General features: G+C 39.5%; 1 protein-coding gene across 5 annotated transcripts in view; it reads right to left on the reverse strand.

The window, feature by feature from the left end:
• The window catches only part of grid2 (glutamate receptor, ionotropic, delta 2), a 587,880-nt gene that overhangs the window by 222,662 nt on the left and 345,101 nt on the right, over positions 1-20,117 (reverse strand). For all 5 annotated transcript variants that reach the window (XR_015776434.1, XM_088076650.1, XM_088076651.1 and 2 more), the window contains exon 4: positions 3,721-3,926. Coding sequence is in view for 4 of the 5 variants with exons in the window: in XM_088076650.1 (XP_087932776.1) it covers positions 3,721-3,926 (206 nt within the window). In the remaining variant the exon portion in view is untranslated. The remainder of the gene's footprint in view (positions 1-3,720; positions 3,927-20,117) is intronic.

Consider the following 20,117-nt stretch of genomic DNA (forward strand, 5'->3'; position numbering starts at 1 on the left):
CTTTCTCTCTCCCTCTGCCAAGTCTTGAATTTTGGAACGGCTTCCAGGTCGCATCTAACATCAGGGCCTAATGCATCTGGATGGGAGGTGCACTCTGTGACAAATGACCTCACAAATAACTCTGATAGAGAAAAGACAAGGTCTCAGTCATCTCTCTCTGTCGCCACATGTCTCCCTGCCCGCCTGCGTCTGTCTTCCGGTCCTTGTATCTGTCTCTCTCTCCCTCACCCCTCCTCGCCATCTTGCCAGGGAGAGAGAGAGATGCGATCATCAATCTTATCCACCAATCTTTACCATCTCCTGACACTTCATCTCAGAAACCTCTCTCCACTTGATGTCTGACTAAATTAGATTAAAAGACTGCTTTGTCAACCTTCCCAAAGGGGAGAGAGAGGAACTCTGGAAAACTAATTTGGGTTCCACTCACACACTAAAATGGAGGCCGACACTTCCATATTGTATACTGTGCTGTGATAGCTAAGGCAATTTTCCACACCTATTGTAGATCACATCTCTTGGAACGAATGAATGAGTGATAATAAAGATGCATTCAGTCATCAATCTTCAAATATTTTGACTCCTTTTCACAGTTTTTCCCCCCAGTTTTTTTGTCAGAAATGTTATTTTCCTATTTAAAACTAGAGCCCCAATTAGCTTTGCCATTTTAGAGGGCCAGTGAGGTAAATCATATGTAGATTAACCCTGTCAGTGACATTTAGTCCAAGAAAAACCTTTTTTTCAATTCTGCAGTTTATATCGTACATTACACTTTTTCTATAATTTGATAAATGTGGTGTGCCGGAGCCAACGGCAAGCAGGCGTTCAAAGAACTGTTGTTTTTGGCACTTCCATGTTGGCTTCATTTTTATTTTTAAGCTCTAGAGGCTGCTTGGTCTTCACTTGAATTAACTCACAATGTGTGACTCTGTAAAGTTGCAGCGTCATCTGATTTTAGGAATCGGAGAACAAACATAACTAAAAAGAATGACAACAAAAAATGAAGAAAATAAGCCGAAGGCTAAAGAGGATATCCATGTTGCTGAGTTGATGCTGGACGTGCACGTAGGCAGCTCACCTTAACCTTCATAAACAAAAGGTTCATAGTTTTGAGTTCATATTGAAGTCTTTCGGCTCTCTAGTGGTCCACAAACTTAAGGTAGGCTTAAAGGTTTCCTTAACCCGTTCCAAGAGAGCGAAACCTTGAGACAGAAATCTTTTAAGTAGTCTGGCCAACACAGTGCTCTAACTTCAATGTGTTTCCAAACTACATTTACAAGGCTAAAGCTCCACACACACAAACACACAGCCAAAGGGACACGCTTATACATAAATACTGACACTAACACACTCACAGGCACACAATAGCACCCCCATCTTTCACCCCCTCCCTGTCACGCCTCCAACCAAATTAGATTGTGATTGCTCTTTCTGAGGTCACTTTTAATTAAACTGAGATGAGAACATGACACATGGGATTAAGCCCCATCCTATCACTTCAAATTATGGATTCATAACTAATGCTGGAGCCTATTGCTTTCAACCATGACCTCCATATCATTTATGTATAAGTGCAAAAGGAACTCCCCTAATTGTCTTCTTCTGTAGAGATAAAGAGCATGACAGCAGGGGGTGGAAAAGTGTGTGCATGTGTTTGAGTGCACATGTGTGAGTGTGGTGAGGCAGTAGCTGAAACATATATGTAAGAAAATATAGATATTCAAATATATATTCTGTTTTAATGTAAGACTTGACTAGAGAGATTGTCCTATCTACAATGTAAATTTTTATCAGCCCCATGTTCAGGGCATCATGAATAATATTTCATTGACTTAAGAGGACTAGCTGCTATAATTTTAGCTGATGTGGTTAATTGGTAGAGACACAGAGAGCTTACTTGAGTCAGAGGAACATCCATGAGCCTGATAAGATGATAACATGATGATGACATGAGGGAAGGAATCCTTTGAAACACACTTGATAACCCAACATACACAACTGTCAAGTTAAGCCAAGGCTATTGTGTTGATGTGTACTACACTGTATCTAAACTGAGTTCTGGGAAGTGTGTTATTTTAACTCATGTGACATGTGACAAAGGCTGATCCTGCGTTAGTGGTAGGATTTCATGCATGTAGTCAACAGAGTCTATCTGTGATTACTGCCTTACTTTTAACATGCTTCTTTTGGCATTTCCTCTGGCAAATAAGTTGCAGTGCTGATATATTCAGTTAAGCTACTTTCACACATGAACTGAGACACTAAACTTATTTAGACATTCCCTGACGGAGCTGTATGCAAATGTCCCCATCAGCTGGACCGGACATTTAGCAGACTTTACCCTGCTAGCTCCTAGTGCAGTCTGTGCAATGTCCAACTGAGCAACCATGTCTCCTAGAAATACCTCTTGAATGTTACAAAACTGCTTTCATATTTACCTTGTTGTGGCAACTTTATCACTGCCTGGATTATGTTTTTAGTCAACGTGTCTTTCGGCTAAAAAACACTACCCGCATTTTCACTGCCTGTTCAAGGTGGGATTATCATGCCTTTATGCAGCCTTGCTGTTGTGTATAAACTCACCCTCCAAGCAGAGGAGGAGTTCAGCTGACATATAACAGAGAATGTAAATGATTGTGACTGAGATGATTGTTGCGTTGAGATGTATAAAGGAGGGACATTAGTGAGGCCCTATGGGGCAATTCCTGTGTAAAGGACGTCAGTGCACAATTGCCAGACCTTAACAATTGAACTCCGGGTTTACGTCCAGACTCTTAAGTTTTAGGCAACAAAAACACTTATGGTTAGGGAAATATTGTGATTTTGGTTAAATGTTAATTAAAAGGGTAATAAAAGACTAAGGCTGCAGTTACTACGACCGGATACTGTTTTGCAAGATTTCCCATTGTGACGGAAAACAGCTGAAATATATTGTAGGTGACCATGTTACTGATGCGTTCAGTATTAACATTTTTGGGATTTGCAAGATATGTTTATCAACATTTACTCTACATGTTATTAGAAAATGTAATTTGCTCTGCATTACAGTTCCCTCAAAATGTATTTGCTGTTTGAAATCAGTTGGATATAAACATAATATTCAGGAGACAGAGCTGGATTGAGCCCATGTATGAATAAAGCAGGTCATTGTCCAGAACAAGTGGGTGTGTTTGTAAAATTTCTATGCAAAATCGGAAAAATAAAAACATCCAAGGGTGAAGAAGAAGGGTAATTTACACAAAGACATCACGAAGAATGTCTAACTGGAGAGACGACAAGATTCAGGTCGTCTGTTGGTATGGTCCAATGCCAAAATTGTTGGACAAATTCAAGAATAGCAATAGATTTTTGGTTGATTATGACCAAATTAAGAACCTGTAACATAAACAGAAAATGCATACTTCATTGCCTGCCTTCTATGTGCTGCATTTGTGATAGGGCAACTCCAGACAATGTCCGAACCTGATTCTATGGACATTGTCCAGAGTTCAAGTCCAGTAAGAGCTGCACTAACCTACACGACTCTTTTTCTATTTCTGTAAGAAAGCAGTAAGATCCACAGGACGTGCTACCCTCTCAATAAATATTGCTGTGAGAGTATTTTTATGTTGAAGATATCTGGTAGACATGCCACTCACAGACTGTGAGAAAATCCTGAACTACTGTTACTGGTATTTTCCACTTTACTGGAATATGTGGGAACAGAAAAACCGGCCTCCTTACCTCAGTGATGAAAGCCTTGGCAGTAGCTGGGCTCATGAACAGCACAGCTCTGCGTAGTGTATCTCTGTAGCGATGCAGCTCCTCCACACGCATTGTCCTGAACAGACTCGTGATCATCATGTTGATATTAGATTCCACCTTCTGAAGGGAGACGTCCATCCCCTGCTGAGAGGTCCGGTCCAGGAAATCCTCAATACCACGGATGTCTGGAGTAAGAGAGGCAGAGATAAATGTTTGACTGTGGAGGGACAGACATTCTTCAGAAAGAATTATGCAAAAAAGACATACACCTGCTCCCACTCACAGATTTAGCACAAACATTAAGACCATCACTAATCACTTTACACCACAGTCTCTACTGTAGCTGACTGGTTATATAAATATCTCAACTCACAAGCTCTTACTGGTAGTGACTCCTTGCTATTGGTGCATCTGTATTGCTCAAATTTTGTGCGAGGGTTTCTGTTGTGAGTACTGTGCATCTGTCAGTGTTGAATACCTTTCTTTGAAAACAAAATGGTTATGACTCACTCAAAGTGAGAGGCATGTTTTGTTGCCTGTTTGGTGTATCGATATGATAGACATAACTATCAATAGTAACAGACATATACCAGCATTAAAGTTAAAGTTAACTTTATGGTTACACTGTAGTGAGAGAAGGAAAGAACTTCTTGGTCTGCATAGGTTTCTAACACATAAACACATGAGCGTAAATCTTTGACCATGTTTGTCCGGGATCATGCACATGGTTGAGAACGATTGTATGAGTATACAAGTATTTGCATGTGTGTGTGTTTCCTTGCTCATGTGCCTCTTGCGTGGTATCATGAACAGGAATATACAATAACTCAACAATCACACAGGGCTAAAACTCTTATTTTGTTTTGGCAGAGAACTTATTTAATGGGATTTAACAGACTAACTTTACAGATGATCTCTGACCCAATTCTATTCTATACACTTTATGGGCCAAACATACTGTCAAAGTCACCTTAATTCAAACTTCTTATTTTCGGCAGCTGGGATCTCCTGTTGTCTATGGTTTGATTTGCCGTGTTCCATTCTCCTAGTACATGCTTTTTCTTTAAGGATCAGAAAGGAAGCTGGCCATATTGGAGACGCTGAACTTAAACAAAGCAAGCAAACTCACAACTGTTCCTGATTACTGTCAGTTAACTACTTTATAGTGTAATACTTTGCAAGCATATTGATATTTAGCTTCAGTTTCGTGTAGTCTTGGCAGAATATCTGATTCTGATTCTTTTATGGTTTCTGTAAGATGTTCCCAAAATGTAACTTAAAAAGTATGCTGTATTGAAAAATATATGATATTACAATGACAAATGAGGTAGTTCACTATGTCAGGACAGGAGATAGAAGGCACAATTGTATTCATTCAAAGTCAAAGTAGCCAGCTCATATTGATTTTCACAACCTATACACCTTAGTTTTTCACAAAATTGCACCTTTTACTGATAACTGAGTCCTTTGTTGTAAGTTTTTGCAGCTTTAGGGCTAATCTGCAGCGATGTATGGGGACAGAAATGTTCCCAGAACTACACTGCACACTAAGTGACTACAAACAAAGCAAAATAAAACAAAACCAAACCAACAAACAAACTCCTCCTGACTGCTAGACCTGAAAGAATCTCAGTCGAGGGTTCTCCAACTGATGATTCAAATCTCTGACCTTCAGGGGACACCTCTAAGCAGCTTACATACATTTTCCTGAACTATATCCCAGAATATCCATAATGTCCACGCATCTGGATTAATGACCAAACTGTGACGTAGGTGCAAACACTCAATGAGACTGCAATCTCTGATATGCTGATGACACTCATTATTAAATCAAAATAATTGAGATTATCAATAATGTTCTCTAGTACAATAAAACAAAGTTCACTGATGACTTAGGCCTTGACTGGTTTTCTACATATATGAATTTGTCTGTATTCTGAGCTAAAAAGTACAAGAAAGTGAAACCAGTAAGTAATGTTCCTATATATAAATCTCATATTGGTTATACCAGAAATAATGCATTTTCAGGAAACCTGTCTCTTAATCCGGACTTTTTCAGTCTGATATGAGTGCTTCGCTTGTAGTTCTGTGACTGAAAAAAACTTCAGTTGGCTTTGATCACTTAAGCTTCAATCAGATAGGGACAAGGCTTTGTTGTTGTGTTGAATATCTCTAAAAATCTGCTAAAACAAGGCCAAAAATGTGTGAGTTCAGTATATATTAGTTATATATATATATATATATATATATATATAAGAAAACAAATATTTCATGACACTGTAAAGAGTTTCAGATTAACGCACCAAACATCTGTTATTATCTCTATTAAGTTATTATCTCTATTTTTGTATGATAACAAAACCAGGATGCTGGTGTTAGTAATCTTACTGTCTGGACTCCTCTGTTCTTAATGAGCTACATTGCAGGTCAAGGTAATCCTAATTAAGGCACTTTGGTTGAGACCACTGCTAATGATGCCGGAGGATGTGTGTGTGTGTGTGTGTGTGTGTGTGTGTGTGTGTGTGTGTGTGTGTGTGTGTGTGTGTGCCCGCCCCTGCGAGTGTGTGTGGTTATGTAAAGCAACTACCTAATGATGTATTTGATATGGTAAACGGATGACACTGCCGTCATTGCCAGTGTCATGACTGAGCAATTAACTGGATTGATTAGACTTGTTAAGGGCCAGAGGGCTGAGGCAATGGTGTGATTGCATCAGTGCCAAATTTTGGAGGTTTAACAAACTATTAAGAGGAGAGACAGCATGCAACAGCATTGATTTGGAAAGAAATGAATTTGGAAAGAAGACAAACGAAATCCTGTGCACACACATACACACAAGCCATGGATTTAAGAAATATAAGCAGGCTGTGAGCTCAGAAGGTTAAGCAAGGACAGTGGAAGACATTTTGAGAAGTTTGCCTGTAACAGATATCACATCAACACCTTTTCCCACACTGAGAAGATGAAGAGGGAATGTTGTCAGTCTTTCTGCAACAAAAACATGACATGACGAGGAAGAACATGACAGCAAAGTTATAGTAGTTTGTGGCAGAAAGTTGAATTTCTTTTACTTGCAAGTTCATTTCTTTCACACTTTCCTTTCCCAGACATGTACACAGGGGCAAAAATATATAATACACACAGCAGCTAGGCACCCAATCTGTTTACAAGGGAGTTGTAAATTGGATCAGACCTATGTGTCTGTCTGTGTATGCAGAGAGACAACATATCAGTGTTAAATATAAAACCATTTTGACTCCAGGTTTGCCTAATAATGGTAACCCTGTTGGGGTTTAGCATGTGCTTGTGTTTGTGTGTTTGTGTGTGTGTGTGTGTGTGTGTGTGTGTGTGTGTGTGTGTGTGTGTGTGTGATGGTGGGGAAGGTAGTTGAACAAACAGAAACACTGAGATGGCATCTTTAATAGCCAAACAACACAGCTCTAATCTGTGCAGGAGTGCAGAATTATCAAGTCATTAAAATCTAATTACTATTATTAATTAGCAGAAATAATAATTCATAGTCAATGTAGTAATTACTGTATTATCAATGGAAACACAATTATTATCACCAGTGCTGTGACTCTTAATGAGCTGCATAACGTGAATCAGCTGTAAAAAATAAAATAAAAAAAGATGGAGACAATAGAGAAGTGCCAAAAACTGCAGTCCCCTTAATGGCCACTTGGGGCTGGCTCCAGAAGAGAGACTCTCCCTATAGATCCTAATGTTAAAATATTCAATTCTATAGCAGAAGTATGTTTACAGCCTGGTATAAAAAAAAAACGATACCTAAAGCTAATTTCAATATTCATGACAACCATACAGAGCTTACATTTTTATGTGACTGACTGTTTTATATGTAGTTAGGGCTTAAAGTGATGCATACTTAAGGACGGGGTCACTTGAGAGACAGGCTGTCTGTAAGGCGTTGCTACAGTTTATCAGTCATATCCACCTTTCCCTCCTCAAGAGCTCCACACTCTCGTCCAAAAATGCTAACTTTTGGCTCAAAAAACCATGATGGACCTGGGTGAAATGCAGTATTTGAGGCTTCAAAATGGAAATCCACAAACCAATGGGTGACATCACAGTAGTTATATCTATTATTCATACAGTCTATGAGTGGCTCACATATCTATGCAGACATACAGATGGACAAGTTATTACAATTTCAAGATAATACGTTGTATGGGATATGTGTTACTTTCCTTATGGTTGTAGGAACCAGTGGCAAATGAAGTATTCCTGCATTGAAAATGTTACATAAATGCTATGTTAGTATGATCAGGAAAATGCACTTTTAAATTTAAAGTAGAAGTACTCAATGCAGAAAAATGTCCCCTGTGACTGTTTTCCTATTTATCACCAGAGTATTATTACTCATGCATTAATGTAAAAGCACAATTTGTTTAGTATTGTTAGAATTGGTTAAAGTGGAGCTCATTTTAAACTTTTTTTGTATTGTAATCAATGATTATTTTTTATGTATTCATCTGCTGTTATAATCAATTTTTTGTTTTGTACAAATTGTGAAAAATGACGTCAGAAAATACCCAGAGTCTAAAGTGACACCTTCACAGTACTTGTTTTGTCCAACCAACAACCCAAACCTCAAACTTATTAAAATACAATAAAAATATTCAAATAATTCAAAGGGGCGGCCACCAGGAAATGTTTTTGCATGAAAAATGACTTAAAATTATTATTAAAATAATTGTGAATACACTTTCCATTAATCTACTAATTGATTAAACTAATTGTACTTGTCTAAACTGCTGTGCAGTTTAATTCATAACCAAACATCATAATCTTACAAGCCTTGCCTATGTTTGTGGGCAAAAATATTAATTCATAAAATAACTTGTACCTAAAGCTGTCAGACAAATAGAGTGTAAAACAACAGCACGACTGAAATGTAGTGAAGCATGAAGTTGCATGAAAAGGAATTACTCAAGTAAAGAACTAGAGCCTTAAATTTGTACTTAAGTACAATACTTGAGTAAATATACTCTTACATTTCACCACTGGTAGAAACAAAAATGACAGTAGCACAGTTGGCCATTCAACTGAGGTTCTTTTGAAAGATGCATTTTTCTTCACACAAAAACAATAAAATGTCTGTGCTTTAGTTAACCATGACTCCGTCTCTCATCCAATAAAAGCTAAATCACATTCACTCCCCCCTCCTCATCAATAAACACCGGAGCAAACACAGTCAAAAAGATGTATGGTTGCACAAACACATACTGTACAAACACGCACACACACAGTATACACACACACACACACACATGCAGCTCTACACTTTTACCAGTCTAAGCAGATTTAAGCTCAGTTCTTAAATCTCCATATCTATCATGGCACAGCCACTGCCATTCATAATCAATGGTGCCAAGCTACACAAACAATTTACCCTGTCTGATTTATGTTCTCTATGCTAAGAAAGCTCTGTAAATCAACAGAATCAAAAAGCTTTTGTGAACACAACAAGAAGAAATTAAACACTGTAGAGAACCCAAAGAGCAGAACTCTCGGCCGCTTGCTGTGCTTGTTCCTGGTTTTGTTTTGCATTACAAAATAATTTGTGACAGTCCAGTTTTCACCAGTATGTGCTTACAAATTGACTTGTGTCTTTGTCTTTGAGCTTTATATCATGTCTGCCTATTTTACTGGCTATATTATAGGCCTCTTTGTCACCTTATACCCGTTTGTCAGCTGTCAGCTAGTCTCTCTATCTGTCTACTTACCTGCTGACTGACTGGAGGGTGGCTCTGCCTTTATTTGTTCTCATCAATCCTTTCCCCACAACTGGCTTATACTACAGGTTGTATGTCTAAAACGTCCGCCTTGCTCCACTCCATGAGGAGCTTAAAAACAAACCTCTCACTCCATATGTCTCATCCAACCTCATTATACTTAACACTAAACAAAGTACTTGTTAAACTTGTTAAATTTACTTAGTTAGGGATATTACGAGTAATACTAAGACGTATATAGGCTATAAACAATCATTAAAATAGGAGCAATGTGTAGTATTGTGTCAATTATGTTGACCCACTGACTCAGAAAATTTCATCCATCCTTAAAATTTCTGGAACAAGTTCGATTTTCTGCATTTTTTTCAGCTCTGTCAAAAGCAGTCAGAGAGTAGCAGTGAATAAAATGTGGTGTAAGCTGTGTTACACACACATCTGCAACAAGACAGTCTGGGCTGCAAAGGCTTTAAAGCAGTTTCACGTTTCTCCTAAGCTGTTCAGTTTTGTGCTCACCTCCGATAACTTCAGATATGGATGTTTAAGAGGTTTTTACTGGGAGCCAAATTTTTGGCAGAAGTCTCCTCCTCTTAAGAAAACTGCACCCAGAGACTTTGACAAGCAATACACTGAAGAAGAACGGTTTCATGTTTAAAAACTGTTATTCTGCCTCTGCTGGCCCCGTACCTCAGGGGCTGCTAACTACAGTGGAAGAAGCATAAACGCAAAAATGCGAATAGCTTTATCGAGAGCCAGGGTTTTATTTGTCTGTTCTGGGTTACTGTAGAAACATGGCAATGCAGCATGGCGTACTCTGTGGATGAGAAACCCCTCTCTTCGTAGATATAAATGGTTCATTCTAAGGTAACCAAAACATAACAATTCAAATATTCAGAAAACATACTTATATTATTTTCCATTTCTGCCTAAATTTCCCCCTAAATCCTACACACTGGACCTTTAACACCCACCAATCCCCCATAAAAACATATTAAAAAGTGCAAATCCACAGTATAATTCATCACAATGAATAAAAAAAAGATGATGATCTGTAGCAATAAAGCCTGTATTAATGTGACATGTAGAACATTTCAGGCAGAATGTGTGAGGTTTTTAGTGTAGGAATGTTTTATGACCACCACTAGGAAAAAAAAAGAAAAAAAGTCATTGACTTTCAAATGTGGGCACATTCTGGTCCAATTTTACACATTAATAGTCAAAAGCATCCTCATTTCCTCCATCAGAGTTCGGATGAGTTCCTGCCTCCTGCCGTTCAAAGGACAAGGCTTGAGCATGTACTCCCCACCGCTGAGCGGATCATTGGCTGTCAGCTGCTCTCCATCAAGGAGCTTCAGGACACCGTAGCGGATAAAAAGACGAGTAAAATTGCCACCGACCTTGCCCACCCAGGCAACCATCTGTTTGAGGAGCATTCCTGTGGGAGACAGTGCCGCTCCATTAACACCATGATCACCCATCACCTCAACAGCTTCTTCCCCGAGCGCTGTCACCTTACTCAGCCACTCCTCCTGAGTCTCCCATGCAAAGACATACTGAGCATCCCCACTGTCCCACGCCTCCTCATCCTGCTCTAATAGAGATGACTGTATTACTACTGCCATGTTATTTCCCGCCAACTGAGTGATTCTTGTAACATTTTTTTAAAATGTTTAGTGTCTGTATGACCCTGAACCATGTCTGGGTGTCATCTCACATACTTCTTTAAATTTAGGAACCCAAATGCACCAAAACACAAGGCGCCATGCTTTCTTCAACTGCATCCTTACTTTGTTCGTTAGCGTTTATTTTTTGTAATATCCCTCTCTCCACCTTTCATAATAAAGAATGTAAGGATTTAAATGACATGGCAGCTCATAAAATAGTGCTTCAGCCATGTCTCCATTAAATGCCTTCTTACAGCACTTTCTCCCACCTTGCAATATGCCACTGTGGATTATTGCTTTTCAAGTGTTATAAAGTGGAAGTGGAACTGAACAGACATTTTGCAAAGAAAACTCAATCAACCGGAATGGTTTCCATAATTCCTTATAAAACAAGGTAGAGGCTTGCACAGTTCTCTGTGTGTCCTTTCCCCCATTCGTCAGGCTTCCCTTCTTTCCCCTCTATCCCATCTATCCTCCAAGTCCCTGGCTCAAAGTGAAAGCTAGAGTTAATGTAGTGTAGCAGCCAACAGCACGCAGGGATTTCACCTGCATGTACCGACCAGCTCAGTGGTACTCTGTCTGTGTTCACAAACCCCCGCTCCTTTCTCCCCTGCTTGCTTTCACCTCATACCTCTCTCTTCCCTTGGCTTTTTATCTGAAACCTCCCTCTGGTTCCCCTGTTTGCTTTCTGTTCTCTCGGGCCGAATCTCATTTTGAGAGGGTGTATAGTCCAAGCTGTTTTTCCACTCTGCAAGGCGGGTTCTGTGTCGTGTAATGTCCGTCAATGCCACACTGGAGACCTGTGTTCAGTTTCCCACCAACAGTCAGTGCTGCTTTGTTTCTGCTCTGAAAGTGTTATTATAAGCAAATCCTCACCCCATAAAATTAGCAACAACCATGACCTTTTTCTTATCATAGCCCAGTCTGATCTCATTCCAAACTTGTAAAATACCGCCACTCTGTCAGTGCTTTTGGCATAAGTATGCAACGCCAAAAGGCTCTGACACCTCTCACATGCCCATAAAATGCTGCTGGACGATGTCAGGTGAGAACGCAGCTGGAGAGAACTGGTCGTGTTATTATCTTACACCTGTGGTAGGCTGGACGGCGCCTGCTACATCATCATGATACGCACATGAGTGTCTTTACTTGAGAACGCGGCCTGTCGGAACCTGTCATACACATAAAACACGGCAGGATGGCATCAGGTTGAAATGCTGCCGGTAACAGCGTAATATAAGGAACTTATAAGGAGAATGAGGGCGCCTGTAGGGAATGGTAGCAGCATCCTGGAGCATAAGCAGCAGACGCAGATGGATACCTAAAACATAATAAATAGACATGCAAGTCCACTGACAAAGCATCAACATGTGACCAGTTGGGATGGGAACGTGTTGCATAGCCAGTAGTTCTAGTTGCATAGACTTAAAGCTGGGGTAGGGAGTTATATTTTGGCATCACTGGGCAATTTTCCCAAAACACTTTTTAGTATATTGTCATCTAAGTGGTCTGTTTTCAGGCTTTACAAAATCTAGCCCATGACAAGAGACTTTGTCCAGTCACAGGATACTTCAGAGAGAGGGGCTTCCTATTGGCTGTTCCACAAATGCAGATATGAAAGCCTGATTCAACGGCGAAGAATCTTCCTGGATTGGCAACAACTGCTTGCACTGCAAAGCAACCAAAAAAAGGACAACAGACTTAAGAAAAAGAGAGTCAAAAGGAGAGTTAAACCAAAAGAAAAAGCAGAAAAAAACAAAACATGTTTCAATATCAGCAAAGTGTTTCAAAGACAGAGAGAAAATGTTGTTGATTCAAGTTCGTGTTTATGCTGACTAAAGCTAGAGCTAGAGCTAGCTAGAGCCTCAAATCACAGTACGTCCTCCACCTCATTCCCTGCTGCTCGGGGAGGAGAGCGGGCAGCATCCCCAGAGAAGGACCCCAGCCAGCAGCTGCAGCAGCTCAAACTCAGCCAGCGCTGGGGGACTGGACTGCTCCAACTCCCCGACTCTGTTGCTGACGCAGGTCAGACCTGCTGCTGCCACTGGCCGCCAGGCAGCTGTGACCACTGAATTCATGTTACTGAAAGTCCATCACTAGAGCCGCTGATATAGGATTAATTAAATTACTATATTGGTAAGACTGGTTTACTGTATAAAGTGCGTGCATATGCCTGAATTTATCTCATGGGAGAGGTTTCAGACATGCTGCTTTCAGATATGCTTCTAAAATGTCTTGCTCTTCCCTGAAAACTGCATAACCCATCTTTCATAGCACCTTAAAAGGATACTTTCTAACCAGCTTTGTATCAAAGCAATGTGGGTAGTATGTGTAAATGAACTGTGGTAAACCTCCCTCTATCTAACTAGTGTCTAGATATCCCTCCTTCCCCCACGAAAGAGTTTCACTGGCTCTTGGGCTGGATCAAGAGACTTATCCACCCATCTCTCTCTGTCTCTCTCTCAACCTCAGACCAAAATCTAACAAAACAGTAAAACTAAGCAGTACAATTCAAGTATAAATCAAGATTATGTTTTAAGAAACATATTTTGACACTGTTTAGCTGTAATAGCGAGAGTTGTGAACAGTGGCCGCCTTGCTGCTTTCTGCACAGTGAAAACAAAGGCTGAAAATGTGGAGAACAAACTGTAAAACTAAGCAGCGCTGATCAAATTCAAACCAAGATTCTGTCAGTGATTTGCATATTTCTCATCTCAAATGTTTTTTAAAACATGTTACTTATGTTTAAATGTAATATGAGATTGCAGGGCACCATTGTTTTGCACACACCAATTCACATTACGTCACCCAACAGCTGGAGAGTTTATTGGTCTGGTAAGGCTCACTGTATTATGGCGTTGTAGGTTTGCTGCCTCTTGAGCAAAAACTGCCTTTTTCTTTGTTTTCTCTGGTCATGTAGCACCAATTACAAAAGTATTTGCAACTTTTACTGCATGGATTTATGTGAGAACCCTTGTTATGTTGGTGAAATGCTTCTTTAATACAGTAGGAAGGTACATCAGTGAACTACTTTTGAAATGCAAATGATTTGTCCATCACAACTTAACAGTAATATAATTTTTGTAACGTCAATTTAGTTATTTGTTTAAGCACTGCATAAAATATTTTACAATATTTTAGAGAAAAAAATATCAAAAGCAGCCACTTCTTTCGATATGATAATTGTTCAAGACAACACAAATGACTTTGAGACATTAGATACCTTTTTATGGAAATAAATATTAGACAATCTAAATGAAGCCGTTGTTGGAGTCTGAACTGAGAATACCCCTGCAGAGGGAGGATAGCAAAGGGGAGAAAACATTGATATGAACTTTGCACTATGAAGAAATTAAAAGGACCAACAGTCCAAAAGGAGGTGTGAACACACTCGGTATTAGAGGCGAGTCCCCTGAGTGTGGAGTAAAGGGGAAAACATCAAACATCTGACATCAAATGAGATTCAGTAACTCCCCGGTTGTCTGTCAGAGCCTGTCTGCTCCCCTGTTCACCCTCTCTCAGCCCCTCTGCTTGACTTGCAAATCTTCCCCATCTTCAAGTAGTAAAGAAAATACCAAACTTTGGGTTTTTACACTTTCACTCTGAGTCTGACTTTACAATTCTGGGCCTTTCTCCTTTCCGTCCTTCTGCTCTGTTTCAACCTCCCTCTCCCTGCCCGAGGCATTTAAAGCCAGGGCTTGTAACTTTTGTTAGAAAGCTATAGGGGAATAGCCAAACATAACTGGTAGTGACTTTAGAAAGTGGCAGGGTCCAGCCATCCATTGTAACAGCTTGACTACCAGAGCCACCAAGTTTTCCCCAGTGACTTGTGCTCTCCAGCAGAGAGAGAAACTTGATCGCTCATAGCCCATATCATAATGTGAGTTTTTTGCTGCCATGGAGTCCATGCTGACATAAATTAGTTTTGCTCAGGTGGCAAAGCAAGCTGATGGAAGAGTAGGGTAAGGTAAGAGTGACCTTGTACGACTTTTCCATCCATTTAATGCCAGAGTGATGTTTTACATGACAACTTGGGTCGAGGCCAAAGTAGATGACAGTAAAAAATGCCATTTCAACAGATGGTAGCACACTGAAGGGTTTTTATAACAATTCTTTCTCTATGTGTGTGGTATTGTTTCAGTTATGTTGACAGATTGGCATTAAATAATACATTTCAGCTATGAAATGCAGATATTTTTTTCCCATAAGGAGCTGCTGTCTCAATAGCTATCTCCCTTGTTAGTTTTTCTGATAAATTTGACAAACGGCTACTACACTCGCTGCTACTAAAAACAACTTAATATTTTTAACATTGAAAAATCATCAATATGTTTAATGAGGAAGAGGCAGACCAGTTCTTTTTCTACTGCCCATATGATGGTGGGCTGATACCAAAGGTTGGCTGGGACCACATAACATCTCTTTTGAATTTACGCCTTTAAACATCACACAAATAAAACTGTCACCAGATAATAAATACAATTATTTTGCCGGGTAACATATTTATAATTAAAGCTCAATCAAGAACAAATTTGAATCTAAGTTTCCTGAAAAAATACAGTACAAAGTCAGTTTCTTATGGAGAAAAATGCTACAAATCATCGTAAAATAGCACAACACAATGTCGTATGGCAGAAAATTTGCTTGAGAAAAGAATGGGACTATACACAACTATAAATATGCTCTACCTATATTTCTATATTTTGAGTTTATTTATCTATTTAAATGCATTAGTACTATCAACTTAATTATTTGAATTACTGAAGGGATCCTGTATATTTTTATTTTTTATATTTTATTTATATTGTGCACTTTCAGTCTAATGAGATTATATTTATGTCATCATGGTGTCACCTGCGTTATGTGTGTTATTAGTATTTGCCTGTAAATAAAAATGTACTTGAAAAAATAACATTAAGTGCCCTTTTCAAGTAGTCACCCACTAAAACTTTGAATGTGATCATCATACAACACTGAATCACAGTGGATATAACTGAGGTTTGTCAAGTTGCTTCAATAGAGAAGGAAGCATATTTGCAAGTAAACCTCATTTCCGGGGAGGCATTTTGGGCAGGAGGAAATACAAAATCATTTTCAACAGAGATGTGTTTTTTCGCAGCTGCCTCTCATGCTATCTGCACCCTGTTCTGCTATTAGACCAACATCCTCATCTCTTTGCTTTGTCTTTCCCTCCAGCCTTTACCTCTGGCTATCCTTATCCCTGCCCCAGGCTTTTCACTGTTGTATGGCTCAAAGGCAGTGGTTCTTAAAATATGGATTGAGCCTCAAATGGAAGGCAAGTCTGTTTCTCGTAAGCCCAGGCCTGGAGAATTAAATCATCAGCTGAAGTTGTAGCTGAAAATGTTCAAGTACCCAGCTCTAGGGATCTGAACCTAAACTTGGGAAGTTTACCTCCATATAGGAAATAAAATGCTTTACCCCTCAAGCATCGGCAGTCTTCCTGACTGCCTATTGCTCTCTAAATCGTCTATTCCTTTAGATCTAAGTGCCTATCTCCGTCCACCCCTCTTTTGCTTTATTTTCCTCCTTCTCTTCCTCTCTTCCACTCTTTTTTCTCCTAAAGCCTCAGGCCTCACATTCCCAGAGTCCCCACAGAGAGCTTAACCAACACTTGTAAAAAAAACAACACTCTATAAAAGGCTTGGCACCTTTTAGGTGTGCGTCACCTTCCCTATCTCCCCAAATCTTCTCTGGCTTTTAGTCTCCCCCCTACACACCCTTTCTCTGACTTTCACATACCTTAAGTGACTAAACTTCCCTCTATTTCCTTCTCACTTCTTTCCCTCTTACTTTCATGGCCTGACCTTCCTATGCCCTGAGCTGCTTTGACTTTGTCTAAACTGCACAAACTATCTGATGGTCATCACACAAATGGGAAAAAGCATTTTAGACCCAAGCACATTTTCCTCCAAAACAAGTGTCCTGGGATTCTGATCCCCAGTGACCACTGGAGGTGTAGAAATGTGGATTTATTGTTGTTGACAGAAGCAATCGACAGCCCTTCTAGATGTTGTGCCAATGCCATCTATGACGCATGTGACAAAAACACTAGAATTTTGTTTGCTAAAAAAACAGCCAAGCTAAAGATGTTTCAACATTAAAATGCTTCCAGTAGACACTAGAACCATGACCGAAACTACAAATGGTGTTTCCCATAAACATACGCTGGCCTGGCTTGAATTGGTTCAATTCTGCCAGTCAGCCCAGCTCACAAGGATCTGCATTATCATCACTACAGGGCTACCTGCTTTAACCCCTTGAAACCTCGATTGACATCAGTTTTAATTTGCTCTGTTGAGATGCCTTTCACAAGCTATTTCACCTTTGACACCTACACAAAGTGGGTTATTTTTTGGTTGTTTTTTGAAAACACGTGGACAAAGGTAATGACCAAGATGGCAAGAAATGTCCTACAAAATTGCAAGAAATTAGAAAAATTGTGACAAGAAAATGACCTTTAAATCCGTTTTTAAAAATTGGAAGTTAAACTGTTCAGAAAACTACACAGAATTGTTTTATTTAAACATATTTAAAAATATGTTTTATTAAAACACACACAGACACACATATATATATACATACATACACACACACACACACACACACACACACACATATAGGGATTTTTGGGGTAATTTTATTGTTTTGTTTTGTTTTTTTTCCTCTTGTTTTGCTTTCTTTCAGGCAAATTTTCTTTTTACTGTCCTAAACTGGTGACTGCTTGTCTTGAGTGATGACATTTAAAAGCTGTGGTCTGATCCACGGCTAAAGCCCCCTGTTATTCTGCTGCAAGTGTTTTTCCATCACAGCCTGGAAGGTCAAAGAAGTCTGCTTGTTGGGATGTTTGCAGAGTGAGCCTGTTGTCTGCAGCTCTTCATCTAACATCTCACTGTGGCTGTTTCTGTTTGTGCTCTTCCTCCCTGTGGTATTAGCAGACTTGCTGCTATCAGTTTCACTTAATGGTGCTAAACACATTTAATTTCTTATATATCTTCACAATAAAAGTCCCTTATGATTTTGTTATGTTAAAGCTTTTCTTGGGAAGCAGCAAAATTAGGAAATGTTGGGTTTTCATCAGCAGTAACTTAACATGACTCTTATACAGCTGAAAGCAAACATGAAACAGTAAAACAGAGCAGATATCTTAAAGTACAAACAGAGACGCAGGAGAGAAATCAAACTTCAAACCACAGAGACTCAGCTAGAAGCTACAAAAGTACTGAGATCTGAACACACAGACTTCTGAAAACATCTTTCTTTGTGCCCAGACATGAGTTGAGTCTTGCAACACACTTGTTTAAGGGGGAGAAGGGGAGTGTGCAGTTGGTGAGATGTCACCGCTGTTGGAGGTGGTCAGGTGCACGTTTGGTCCGACTCCTAACCTGCATGCCCACTACACATGACCAGTTAGACCAATTTGCCTCTGCTCGCATCCATCTTGCCCCTCTAGTCGCTTATATCCAGCCACAGTCTCCTTCAATGCATGACTCAGCATGTTTGAACTGACACCAATTTACAAATAAGCCAAAAGTGCCAATGAAAAAGCCCTAAAAGAAGACACTCGCAACATGATAGCATGATTAATGGGGCCAGCAAATAAACAGGGTTTTAAATGGCCCCTGAGTTTAAACAAGGCTGGAACATGGGATATAAAAATTACAGCTAAAATACTGTGAATAAAAGTGCAACATAACTGTTTTCCTTCATTCCCTTCATCTAGTTATGGTTACCCTCTTTCTGCCCTGACTGCCTATTCAGTGGTTTACCAAAAACCCAATTTTGAGAAGAATCTGGCTATCCGGAAAAACTTTTAGCTTCTTAGGTTTCGTTCTATAAAAATCCCTTCCGCAATCTGCCGTACCTCCGTATTCTTAATGCAGTTAGATTGTCATCTCTCCCTCTGCCCTGCTTTAGTTTCTCTCTTTCTCAGCTTTTAATTGCCAAAGACACTTTACCTCCAGTGTCCTCTGAGGATATAAACCTCTACCCTGGAGTCACATCCGTTTTTAAAGGGTTTTACACCCCTTTCAGATGTTTTTTTTCTGTTTATCTGCTTTCCTGACTGTCTTTTACTCTGCCCTACCAAATCTGCTATGCCTTTAGATCTCCGTCCCTATTCCCTCTCTGCTTTGCCGTTTCTGTTTTCCCTTATATATTCACAATCTCTCTTATCTCTTTTTCTCTCTTGCTCTCTGAACGATTTTACTCTGGAGGAGACAAAGTAAGACATGACCTCCCTGAATAAAGCTTGTAGACCTTTGGTGTTTGGCTCATGAGTGTACCTGTTTGCCTCAGTTCGTCTGAATCTGCCTTTATCATCAACTTTCCCCACGTCTCTCTTGGCACAGCTTTTATGTATTTTTCACCTCCTCTTTCACCTCCCACAAGCTTCCCCCCCTGCAGCGTCTCTGGGCTTCACTATCGTTAAAAAAAGATATCCATCTATGCATCTATGTATCCGTCTCTCATCCATCCTCTTTCCCCTGTCTCTATAAACGGCTTCATGCTCGGCAAATTTCTTCATGCTCTCCTCTCTCCTGTTTTCCCTTCTTCTCTCTATTTTGTCCTTTGCAGTTCAGATGCCATTCAAATTTGACAACTCTTCACTTTTGCAAAAGGTCAAAATACAAATTAAAATCAGCTTTATTGGCATGCATGTTTATGTCACATTGCTGAAGCAAAATAACAGATTATTAAATGATTACATTTTGCACAAGTTAATGAAATAATGAATAAAAATAGATTTTCACAACATAAGAAATGCATTTTTGTCCAAACAAACATTCATGCAAAAGTCCTATGAGTTTGCAGAGGTTTTGCTTATTAACTTGCTTCTCTTTTAGGACTGCACATTTACAAAAAGCACATCATCAACATTTTTTTTCTGTGAAAATGAAACACAAAGCTTACCATTCCCTCTAAAATTGTACATTTTTTA

This window comes from Plectropomus leopardus, chromosome 4, assembly GCF_026936395.1.
Source record: "Plectropomus leopardus strain MGB_pleo_1.0 chromosome 4, ASM2693639v1, whole genome shotgun sequence".
Taxonomy (NCBI): Eukaryota; Metazoa; Chordata; class Actinopteri; order Perciformes; family Serranidae; genus Plectropomus; species Plectropomus leopardus.